The following is a 12,788-nucleotide window of genomic DNA, read 5'->3' as shown; positions in this document are numbered from 1 at the left end:
TAACTCAAATAAAATTTAAAGTAACAATTATTCAGTAAAACTTGGTAAAACTATAACATAAACATAGAAAAATAGATAACAAATTTGTACTTAAAATATATGTATTAAATAATAGAAAAACAAGAGTATTACATAAATAGTTACTTAATTTACACTAAGTACTACACTATATATTTGCATATTTATGATTCATGTTTAAAAACAACAATTGTTGCACATTTTTTGCACTTAAGCGCGTTCGCCGCTGATTTAAAATATTTCCAGCTTTGAAAAAAATTTTTTTAATTTTTAAAAGGCACCGACGTTGCTAACGCGCAAGATTTTACTTTTACAAGTTTACTTAAGTTGGGATAAACATATTTATATTCATCCCACCACCTCAATGGGTCTTTTTTCCGGTCTAGGATATCATCTTCAAGGTATCTGTGAACCTCCAAAACTGCCTTTGAAGAAGAGGTATCTTTGGAGAATTTTTTACTTTTTTCAAAAACAGTTTTGTCAAATGATGTCCATATATTAAAAGGACAATCATCGTTTTTAAATTCTGTTTGTTCGTCACTTACTTTTGCTTCAATTTCGGTAGTCATAGTTTTAGCGAGTTCTGAAATTAATTTTTTTCTTGCTTTGTCAATTGCGTTGTTGTCTGTAAATGCATATATTTTAAAGCGAGGATCCAACATTGTGCACATGCTTAAAACACTATTGTTTTCTATATCAGAAAATCTGTCCTTAAGATTACTTAATAATTTTTGCACACACGTTTGCAGTTTTTTTGCAAAATTTATTTCCGATAATTTATCACAAACATCTAATAATCCACTGGTTACCGGTATCACCATTGAACCTGTCATATACTTTTGTCCGCTAATTGTACGAGTAGCTCCTTCAAAAGGTTCTAAAATTTTCTTCAAGTGTTTTAAGTCTTGCCACTCTTCAATTGATAGTTGAGGTAGACTTACATTTAACACAGCGACGGTAGATCGCACGGCATTTTCTAACTCAATAAATCTGTGGATCATAAAATAAGTAGAGTTCCATCGAGTTGCAAAAGTTTTTTAGGTGTTTCACACCCGGATTTTTTTTGAAAATCTATTAATTGTGCCGTTGCTTTGGAACTTCTTTTAAAGTGCGAAACAATAGATTTTACTTTATCCAGAAGTTCTTTATTGATATTAAGAGCATCACGTACTATTAAATTTAACGTATGTGCATAGCACCCAAAAAAAGAGCACTGTAAAACGTGCACTATAGCATTTTTTTATATTAGCAGCATTATCGGATACAGTCAACAAAATTTTATCTTCCAAATGCCACTCTCTGGTAATGTCTAAAAATTTTTCACTAAGATTTTCACTAGTATGATTTTTTTCAAAAACAGCACAATCCAATAACACTGAATTTAGATTAAAATTGTCATCAATAAAATGTGCAGTCACCGCCATAAAACTTTCATTATTTAACGAAGTCCAACAATCGGTAGTTAAGCACACTTGTTTTGCCTGTTTAATTAAGTCTTTTGTATTGTTTTTTAGCACTGTTCAAAAAGACTCGGAATGTAACTTTTAGAAATCATTTGCCGATTTAGTAGTTTATACGATGGATTTAACGCATTCACAAAATCACAAAATCCTTTGTCTTCAACAACACTGAAGGGTTGAAAATCGCAATAAAATAGTTTTAACAATTGTTTGTCAATGTTTTTCTTCGCATTAGCACTAATTTTTCTTGTCATGTATGAAGACACTTTCTGCTGAATTTTTGGCTCATGTTGCCCTCTAGCCATCATAGAAAAGGAAAGCTGAAAAAAGATTTTTTTGTAGTCTTCAGAAATACCTACTAATTTCTCGAAAATAGATTTTATGTATTTTTTAACTAAGTGCACTTTGAATGTAGGTACGTAGTTACTGCTGCAAAGTTGATGGCGTCGGTTCAGGTTCAGATGGATGTGCAGATTGTCTTGGAAGAGAAATGGGATGCTGTGAAAAAATATAATTTTAGATATTTCAAAAATTATCGTTTTCCGGAAAGTAACGTTCAGTGTGTAATTTATAAAATAATTACCTGCTGCGAAGGTACTGGTTCAAATAATGAATCACTTTCGGTATCACTTCTCTGTTCACTATTATCACATATGACACGTTCATCAATTATTTTAATTCTGGGATGTTTTCTAAGAAAATGTTTTTTCAAATTTGTTACGGATGATTTATACGATAAAATCTGCTTACAAATATTACATTTTGCAGTTTGTTTTAAATTATCTAGTACCGGAAAGAAATTCCAAATTGCACTAGTACGTCTACCACTCATTTTTTCTATTAAATATTTCGGCTATCAAATTAAGAATGTTTTAGTAGGACTGTCTACAGGAAACTAAAAGCAATCTCTTAAAAATTTGTATCGAATATGCTAAACAAAATAACACTTCAAATCATAGTTTAGTCTACAGATTTTCAAGCGCAAAGTCAATTGATGTATAGAGATTAGGAATAGTTATTATTAAAGCTTTTAAACTCATAAGTAGATACGTCGAAAAAAATACTCGCAAAATTATGTTATTTTAAACATCGCTTGAGTGTCGTCTTTTTTGTACATACCTAATGTGTTAAAATAATAAAGGGTGCTTACGAATAACTCATTATCATTACGAAATGCGGTTTTTTTTGGACGATGGACATTGATTTTTTCTATGGTCCAAAAATATTTTTGTCATTGTAGGTAATTTTTATATAGGGTGGCGCAACAAAGTTATATTTTTTCTTATGGAACACCCGGTATATTATGCGCTTATTTGAAAGAGTTTTTAATTCTAAGAATATCCATGTTAGGTTTTATGGGTCTATCTTGGACAGATGCCTGACAGCGATTTGTGGGACCATGGTCATTGGTTGCCGTGGATACCACTTATTCAAAATTCATATTTTTCATTTTCAGCGTTGTGCAGTGCTCACTTTAAATTAAAATATCTTTAAAATGGTCCATCTTAGTGATATAAAAGGTTTGCGTTATTTAATCGAACTTGATTACTCATTAGATTTAAGCAATAAAAAATTAGTGTTAAAAGGCCAAAAAACGGAAAATGTGACCTGCAACTGCTGAATCCGGAAATTGAGTAGATGTATCCGGTTTTCGTAATTACTAGCCTAAACGGTATGTTCTCGCAAGTAACTATTCCAAATTTTATAATATTTGGACAAATAGTTCCAAAGTTATTATAAAAAAAAAAAAATTTTCATACCCACATTCCGAGGGGTGTAAAATTCTTACCAAGAGAGATCGGACACGAGTTATTATTTAAATTAACATCATTTTGTAAGTCATTTTTGAGGTTCAAATATTGCTTCATATTTGTGAATAATCCTGTATTATAAAGTATGTCACTGAGGGAAGTTTTAGCCAAGTTTTCTAAATTTGGGGGACAAGGGTTAAAATGTTGTTGCAAACCAAGCAAGTTGCAGTGCTATACAAAGAAATGAGTTATAATTATATTAAATTATCCTTATTCCTTAAATTTACATGTTACTTTTTTATATCCATTAAAAACGTTTTATTTGTTTCTTACTTGTAAACGTCAATTTATCAAGTCATCTTGAAAATGTCTTAAAACTGGCTAACCAGTAAAGTGACATATTTTACTAGTTAGCCACTATATTCTGCAACTTGTACTTTAATATACTATTTTTCTATTTTGCGTTTAAAATAAGTCTATTCCAGCACCCAAATGACGTCATTTGAATGCTTTAATAAGTCATTGGCGTTAATTTAATTTTACTGATGGACTTTCTTCACTATTCATTTTCAAATGTTAAAATAAGAATTATTCTTATTTCTCACAGCCGCCTAAAATCATTCCACATAAATGTCGCCAATCGTCGCAAAATTCTCTAGATGATACAAAGCGGCAAAATAAAAAAATGGTAAAAAGCACTTATTGTAGAAGGTTCTTCAAGCACTCATTTGTTCCTCAACTTGCCGCTACGCGTCTCGTTTCAGAATTTCAAATTTGTACTTGAATCGTGGAGGGAGAAACAACTGGAGAGAGCGTGTCCTATACCGACTATGTTAGGTTTTTGGTCGAGCTGCAAACACCTTTTACGACCTTTTTTGAATCAGTTCAGTTTAAGTCTGGTTTTGTTAAGTTCAAGTTTTAAGTTTTGTTAAGTCTTAGTCTCTCGAACCATTCATTATTGTAAAAGTGAATTAATTGTGAATTTATTGAAATAATTGTAAAAGTGAAGTTGTAATAATAAGTGTGGAAATAAGTGGAAGGGAAAATAAATAGCTATTTTTGTATTAAGGGCGTGAAGGAGGCGATTGAATAAGACTTTTTGTAAAATCCACCTTTAAGCTTTGAAAATAAATGGCACGATTCGTTCTCAAAAATTGAGTTGTTGTTGGTTGATAATGTGATGCAAATAAATAAAAACAAAATACTGAAAAAATTATTGACGTATTTTTTCAATCGGAAAACGAAAAACAAGAAAAAATAGCTATTTTAGCCGAAGAAGCGAAAGCTGTAACACTTGAGTTATTGCCACGAAAATCAAGACAAATCTACGAAAAAACTTTCAATGAATTTTTGCTATGGTGCACCTAGAAAAATATCGCTGTCGGCCAGATTAGTGAAAACGTTTTACTTGTTTATTTCAAAGAGTTGCAGAAATTTTGCCCATTTACCTTATGGTCCCATTATTCTATGATTCGTTCGGTTATGGTTTTAAGGCATGGTGAATGTGAATGTAAACATATGATTTTGTTAATTTTTTTAGTTTTTAAGTTGTTATTTTAGGTATTAGCTAATTGTTTGTAACTACATATTTCAATAAAAGATATTACAATTGCTGTTTTTTTAGGACTTAGGGCGCAAAAGACACTATTTACGCCCGCAAATTAATACATAAATGACCTAATTTTAAGACGATTTTACAAAAAATAATTTAAAAAAAAATTAATTTGTTAACGCTCTTCCTGTATAATGTCTCTTTCAAATCCGTATCTTCTATAATAACGAAGACATATTTTTTTGTACTTCGCCAAAATGTCAACTTTTGTCTGTAAAGTCGAAAACAAAAAAAGGTAGCGGGATGCGGTTTTAACTATATTATTTTCTCAAAAAATAAGCCCCAGAATGAAGCACTCGTTTTTGGCTAAACCTTTTAATTTCAGAGATTCGGACATCCAAAATGCAGCACCCTGTATACTACAAGACAACTTACCTTTATTTGCGATTTTAACTGTTCCAGAGGGAGTTGCCAGTGTTTCAATATACTTGTAAACCTTGCTAACAACAAGCACATCTTCTTTTGAGTTCATATTAAAGGAAAAGCTTTCACAAAAGCGGTCAAGCCCAGTAAACAATCCACATAACTGTTTGTTTGACTGGCTTTGGTTAATCATTTGTGTCTCTAATCCATTTAAAAATACAGTTTTTAGATGTTCACTGTTTGGCACCAAATATTGAAAATGTTTAGCAAAAGTTCCCAAAGCTATAAATGTCTTCTCTTGAACTAAAAGAAAATCAATTAAAAAGAAATTGTCTTACATTTGTAATTTACCTGAATCGGTTTTAGAAATAGAAATACTTTTCAACAGATTATTGTAAACTTCTGCATAAATCTCAGAATTGTCAAGATACAATTCTTTTTCAAATATGAGAATGACAACTTCAAGTGACTTAACTTTTTCATCAGAACTGACCAGCAATGATTTAATTACTTTGAAGCACATATCAAATATTACAACAACGTATTTCTTAAGTTTAACAGGAAAATTATTAACCAGAGCATAAATTATTTCAAAAATTTTTACTATAGATGACTTGAAAGGCTTTTTGTTAACAATTTTTTTCACAAAATTGAGTAACCCAAATGATGTATTAAAGAACAGATGTAGACTTAGATCTAAAATATACAATTTTATAAGAGATATGAATTTGATTTCTAACCAATTCCTCACCAAGGTTAGTCAAATTTATTTGTTCGTATGTAAGAGCATCACTAAAATTGTTTAATAACTGAACACATTGTTTACTGCCAATATCATCATCTTCTTCTAAGTACTTGTACAATAATTTTAAAAAGTCTCTGGGTCTTATTAGGTCCATAATTTAAATGTTCATAACCTAAAAATAAAAAATCGTTTATGTAATTCCACTTGGTAAATTAACAACCATGTAATAGTGATACAATATCCAAAAAATTGGCTGCATAAAAACATTAGAACCAAATCACTGATTAGTTAAACATTTAAAGTATAATAATACCCATAGATAAACAATACCTATCTAACCACAAAAAACGTTATATCTAATAAAATGGCGGAAAATAGCATCAACAAAATTACAGTGGACCACACACGTGGTGCCGGCTGTGCGTTTTATGCCCAGATTATAGTGAAAAGGTTGCCTCGTAACTTTGCACCAATCACGTGTGCGCATTATTCGCGCTATTTGACGTCACTGGAGGTTTCGTTTAAAAATAGGGTATGCAACCAAACATATTAATAAGTTAAAAAACTACATAGAATTCCGTAAAATAAATACTGATAAAATATTTTTTATTAAGGGTAAAATAAGGAAAATATATACGTTGATATAAAAATATAAATTTATTTTGATAAAACTTGCAATATTTTAATTTATAATTTTATTCATTTTTTCTAGTCCGGTCAAAATAGACATTTCAAATAACTAAAATTCCGACAGAGCTAAATTTTGGTGGAGATCTAGGGTACACTATTAGGAATAAAGTGTCAAAAGTCCCCATCGATCCCRTGTGTGCTAAAAAAGTTATTCGGGGTCAAAGGTCAAAATTTGACGTTTTTTACATTTTTTTCGAAAACGGTAAGTTTTATCAAAAAAGTAGCCCAGACAAAAATTATAGATCTTGAAATTATCTACAAAAATGCTCCTTATACTTTTTTTCTAAGAATCACCATTCCTGAGATATCGCGATTCTAAAAGTTGAAGGAGTCACATTCTACATGATATGCACATACAGAGTGCGCCAGAACTCCTGTCTCAAAGACAAATGCCATGTAGGGTAAGGTACCACAAACATGGAAAAAATTAAAAAAAAATCTATCTATAAAAATTTCAAAGTTATGAGAGTTTAAATTTTGCACTTTGACTCTATTTATTTCTGTAGGAAAAATAATTTTCTAAGTTTTTTTGCTACAGGCTATTAGAAGCGGAAACAAGGAAGTTGTATCCTAAACTGTAACTCTGTTTAATGTTATTTGTGGCTTTTATTGGCAAAAGTTTTGTACCTTTACTAAATAATTGTAAAAAAACATATACAAAATCATCAGTATTATTAAACAGACATAAAAAAATGTCAAATGTCAAAAAACAAATGTCAAAATTTTTTGACAGATAGAATTTTTTAAACATTTTTTTTATGTTTCAGGTATCTTATCGTACTTGAAATTTTTCTTCTACTTCATTAAACTTATAAATGTCTTGATTCCATTAGAATTAAAAAGAATTTATTTGGTAATACATATAGAATGTTTAAAAAATCGCGCACTTCCTTGAAAGGGAGTAATTGGGTAGTCCTCAGAGTATTGAAAAAATGTTTAAAAAATTCTATCTGTCAAAAATTTTTGACATTTATTTTTTGACATTTGACATTTTTTATGTCTATTTCATAATACTGATGACCTTGTATATGTTTTTTCATAATTATTTAGTAAAGGTACAAAAATTTTGTCAATAAAAGCCACAAATAACATTAAACAGAGTTGCAGTTTAAGATACAGCTTCCTTGTTTCCGCTTCTTATAGCCTGTAGCAAAAAAAACTTGGAAAATTATTTTTCCAACAGGAATAAATAGAGTCTACAGTGCAAAATTTAAACACTCATAACTTTGAAGTTTTTATACACTATATTTCTCTGGATAGTAGAATTCTCAAGGTCACAATTTACGAGTGTACTCAACTTTTATGCACAACGAAGTAACCTTGACAAATACACTGATCACTTTTGACAGCATTTTGACATTTATTGACAATCCGCGAACAGCTGGTGTTTTAATTAGTAAATCTTGAGTTTATTTATTTAAATTGATTTTAATGTGCTCGTTAACGGAAACCGAAGGGACTACAATACATCCTATTTGATTTGGATATTTAAAATAACCCAAAACATGAGTGTTTGAATAGTATTTGAACGAGTTTTATTGAGCTCCAATTTTGGTTAAATCACTCGAAGGTATATGAAAAATACATTTATTTTCAATTTACTCATAAAAGGTAATTGCAAATCTATCAGATATAATCAACTCAGATAGAAGCATCTGTAGGCAAAATCAGTAGAATCTGGAAATTTTATCCAACAATATTCGTTCTTGCGCAAAACCAAAGAAAGGATCAACTTGGATTTGCTTCCCCCTAGATAGGCCTGCTTGTGACCTTATTCATAGAAGCAAAAATTTATTTTAAATGATTTGATGAACTGCAGAACTATCGTCACAATAAAGAATTATGCTAATCCTCCAACATACCAACACCAAAACACGTATCACAAACTCCTATCACTGAAGCACAAAACTAAATTTGTGATGGTTAACTATTAGTCCTTAACAAACCTTTGAAATTTACCAAAAAGTAATAAAACAATCTCGTTATCCAGTATAAGTCAAATATCTACGAAATATTTGGAGGGTTTTCCGATTTTTACTTAATCAACTAAACCACTGCACCACTAAAGGTTTCCTTGAGGCAACTGCGTTTCAGTTGGGAACAATAAGTTGTGAGGCACATTACCCTTGTACAAGGTGCAAGGTACGTTTCATAACAATTTTGTTAATTAAAACTATGGGTGTAGCTAAAATGTTTGTTATTATCAATAACGATATTTGATTTATTAAGAAGAACCAACCTTTTGTGCAACATTCAAAACTTTTATTTGTAAATTGATAGCTGCCACAAACACCATGGGCATGATTAACAGATTCTAGCAAGAAGATGCTTTTCTTCTTACAAATCTTTCATATCAGAGGTTCGATCAACGTTTTGAACAAAATTCTTGGACTTGGGTTTGGTGTTCCAACTTTTAATTTGATCGACACTTTTTTATCGGAGGTAATCGGAGTAATTCACTGATGTTTCATCCAAAAACAAGCTTCGGCTGTTGAATGTTCTGAATAAAGCACGCGATTGTGCCTTAAAATTTTATTAAACCCCAAAACCATCGTACATAACCTTTAATTTCAATGTGACAGAAAAAAACATCATTGCCACCTTTAAAAAATAAAATCGAAAATCATGGCTACGAGAGTCAACACAACTTTGGTAAAACCGCTAAAAACCCTGTTTATCAAATTCTACTATCAACTGAAATAGATAGTAGATAATTTTTTTTTTTAATTTTTTATATGTTCCTGGAACCTTACCCTACATGATGGCATTTGTCTTTGGGGCGCGAGTTCTGGCGCACTCTGTATGTGCATATGATGTAGAACGTTACTCCTTCAACTCTTAGAATCGCGATATCTCAGGAATGGTGATTCTTTGAAAAAAAGTGTAAGACCATTTTTGTAGATAATTTTAAGATCTATAATTTTTGTCTGGGCTACTTTTTTGAAAAAACTTGCCGTTTTCGAAAAAAATTTAAAAAACTTCAAATTTTGACCTTTGACCCCGAATAACTTTTTTAGCACACATGGGATCGATGGGGACTTTTGACACTTTATTTCTCATTAGAAATACCATTACACCATTGTGTACCCAAGGTCTCCACCAAAATTTAGCTCTGTCGGAATTTTTGTTATTTGACCACTATTTTTATGAGTAATTTGACCGGACTATTCTTTGATTTGTTTATAAGAAATTTTGTCGCTAACTATTTATCGCAGAACACTGATCTTTCTTGTATATGATTAAATTTAATTTTCTTTGCAATGATACCAAACATAAGCGATTATCAGCAAGAAGTCCGGAGTTATTATAAATAGACCGCTCTGAGTGACAAAAATCGACCAAAATCTCGACATAAATAAAAAAAATTAAACTTTAAAATCGATCCATATAACGTTTTTTACATTTCTAGTGATCTTAAAGACTCAAAAAAGTGCACGAAACGTTATTGGGTAAAGTTTAAAAAAATAACTTACGAATTTTGTGTGTTTTAAAACGCTTAAACTATGTTTTTTTAGACGTAAAATTACCCGTTGAACACGATGCAACAGGTTAAAATACTCTGCGATGCATACTTTTTGCGATATTGAGTCATAAAGCTACGAATAAGGCTAGAAGCATACAAGATCTATAAAGGAAAATGTGGTAAATAATAGAAAATGCAACACAATAATAATAGCACAAATCTGAAATCTGAGATAAGGTGATCAACTTCAGACAATTCAAAATCAAAATTGACGACAAAAAGAAGACTTTAACTTGAAAGATACTTTGTTTTCGCTGCAAATAAAAATCTCAAAAAATTGCACATTTTATCAGGACATAATCAGGACATAAATGTAAAACAAGACAAAACAATAAAAACCTAAACATGTCTTGGCTAAATCAGGACGTTGGTCCCCTTAAGGGCGGTAATAGACTAGCGTAAAACACGCGGCGGGTTACACGCGACGTTTTTCCCGCTGAAATGGAAACAAGGAATTCAAATGGGAGTGACTAGCGTTTAACACGTTTAAAACCGCTAGCTAAACGCCGACGATTGCGTGCCAGCGGGCCACACGCGGAAAACGTTGGCAATGCAATACATTGCTTCTTACGAGTTTGAATACACTAGCAGCGTTTTTTTCTATGATTTGAGAAATTCAAATGAAAATATTTTGTTGTAAGTCTGCTGCTGAGAACAGGGTGCACTCAGTATCGCAGAAAAAAACGCTACAGTGTATGCAGAGGCAGCCTAAGCGGGGCGGGTGACACGCCGCGTGTTTTACGCTAGTCTATTACTGCCCTAAGGCTCCCCCCTGAAAGCTGTCGTATACCTATTACATGTACATTTATTTCATTGTTTTCATATTTCATTGTTTTCATATTTCATTGTTTTCAGCCGTAAATTTAGACTTGAAGAGTTTCTTGATGTTTGTAGTGTTTCTTTAAAGGTAAATAAAGACCAGGATAATACAGGGTGATTCAGCTTAAATGACCCACTTGACCCCTCTTGGCAGTCAACTCATAACACACAAAGCAATTATTCCTTGATTCATATTAGAACTTTGAAAGTTTCATGAATCAAAGTTTGCTGTTCGAAAAATATCGGAAGTGTCACTGTCACACGCACATGCAACAATACATTTCAATCAATGTCAATTTTTCGAATAAACGCAATTTTATTTTATAGAAATCAAAAATTAATTATTTCATAGTCGATGCTCTATGTGGCCACCCGCACTCTGCTCACAAGTCACGATTCTATTCACAAAACACAAAAACAAACATCACTAAACACAACATTATTAATAAAGTTTGGATTATTTTCTAAGGCCCGATTGTACATTGCGCGCTTAAGCTTATTTCGAGCCTGGCGCTGTCTCTTGTTTGTATGTTGAACTAAAATTGGCGGCAAATTTAAATACTTTATCATTCAATTTTAATTTTCCTATTACAATTTAAACACAAATAACTAAAATTTTATAAAATCAGTTATATGTGTTTAATAATAATATTTTTGTTATGATCAAGATATAAAAAAGCACATACAATGGACTTAAATTGTTTATTTATGAATTTAACAAAATTGTACCACACATTATGATAGCAATAACTAAAAGTAGGTACTAAGTAAATGGATTTGATTTTTACATTTTTGACTGGTAGCTCCTGCATTCTTAAAAAATYCTGCCGTTCAAGATAGTTGCCAACAAAATATAACTGAAAGAAGATAGATTAGTACTGTAGAATAAATGGTTATACTGCTGGGCACTACAGATTTAGATGGCGACCTGTACATTTGCTAATATATGCTCTAGTTGGTTTTCATGAAAGAGCAGTACATTTGATGTGTAGATTTCATGCCTTTTCAAGTTGATAGAATCACGCAAAACTTTAGAATATTTTGCATCGTTTCCTTTTGATATGATCGTCTCAGGTAATATAAACCTTAATTGCAAAAGTCCTTCTTTAGCCCAAACAACTGTTGCGAAGAATTTATCGTGTAAATTTTTTGTTTGAACTTCTTTTACTTTATTTTGGAATCAGATTATTGATTATTGTCTCATTATCAATCCCCCCAAATGTTGAGCAAAAATTTCTCGGTACCACCGAATTACGGTGCAAAGTGTTTTAGCCTATCCGGACTCTCTGTTTAAACTGCGGTCAAAATCACAGCGGGAGACACATTATTAGAGAGACGTTCAGTCAAAATTTATTTCTTACCTAAAAAATCATTCTTTTCTCATTCTACAAATGTGTTTTTAGAATCAATCAATGAAAATTTCTCAGAGTCTAAACCTACATTGAAAAACCCTTGTGATATCGTCCAAGTGTGATGACATTAGCTGTAAAAGAGCTTAAAATCCCCCCTAGTTCTAGAAACAGACCGCAATTCGAAAGCGAAAATTTTCCTTTCTAATTATGTTTTTACCTGTTCAAATTTTGACCGCAGTTCAGATGTCCCCAAATTTCTGGACTCTTCCCCAGCAGTTTCAAGATTCTCTTGAGGAGCATTGCTGCTGGATATCTTTTAGGAGAGTGTTACCTATTTCAAAACTTGAAAACTTGAAACTTGAAAAATTCTACCTTAAAAGTAGATACTAAAAAACGAAACCAAACAAAATTTAAACACACAATAAAAAGAGCATACCAAGGACAAAGTATGTAAC

General features: G+C 31.4%; 1 protein-coding gene and 1 long non-coding RNA gene across 3 annotated transcripts; both read right to left on the bottom strand.

Moving 5' to 3' along the window:
- Window positions 1-56: 56 nt before the first annotated feature.
- Window positions 57-5,313, bottom strand: LOC123007592 (zinc finger BED domain-containing protein 4-like). Its single transcript, XM_044402976.1, is given in 3 exon segments — window positions 57-1,045; window positions 1,048-1,089; window positions 5,217-5,313. Coding segments are annotated over 3 exon segments (903 nt in total). The 3' UTR covers window positions 57-281.
- Window positions 5,314-11,669: 6,356 nt separating this feature from the next.
- LOC123007775 lies at window positions 11,670-12,771 on the bottom strand. Of its 2 annotated transcripts, XR_006412884.1 has the most exons (4): window positions 12,422-12,771; window positions 12,343-12,366; window positions 11,894-12,276; window positions 11,670-11,838 (listed from the first exon to the last, which is right to left on the bottom strand). It is a non-coding gene; the product is annotated as an uncharacterized LOC123007775 (long non-coding RNA). The 2 variants fall into 2 exon arrangements; XR_006412883.1 differs by having other exon boundaries at window positions 11,894-12,366.
- Window positions 12,772-12,788: the final 17 nt, after the last annotated feature.

This window comes from Tribolium madens, unplaced genomic scaffold (assembly GCF_015345945.1).
Source record: "Tribolium madens isolate multiple individuals breed KSU strain unplaced genomic scaffold, Tmad_KSU_1.1 Scaffold_3;HRSCAF=73;Tcas5.2_LG2, whole genome shotgun sequence".
Classification (NCBI taxonomy): Eukaryota; Metazoa; Arthropoda; class Insecta; order Coleoptera; family Tenebrionidae; genus Tribolium; species Tribolium madens.
The sequence above is the reverse complement of the archived record's forward strand: the minus strand, read 5'-3'. Positions and strand labels throughout refer to the sequence as shown.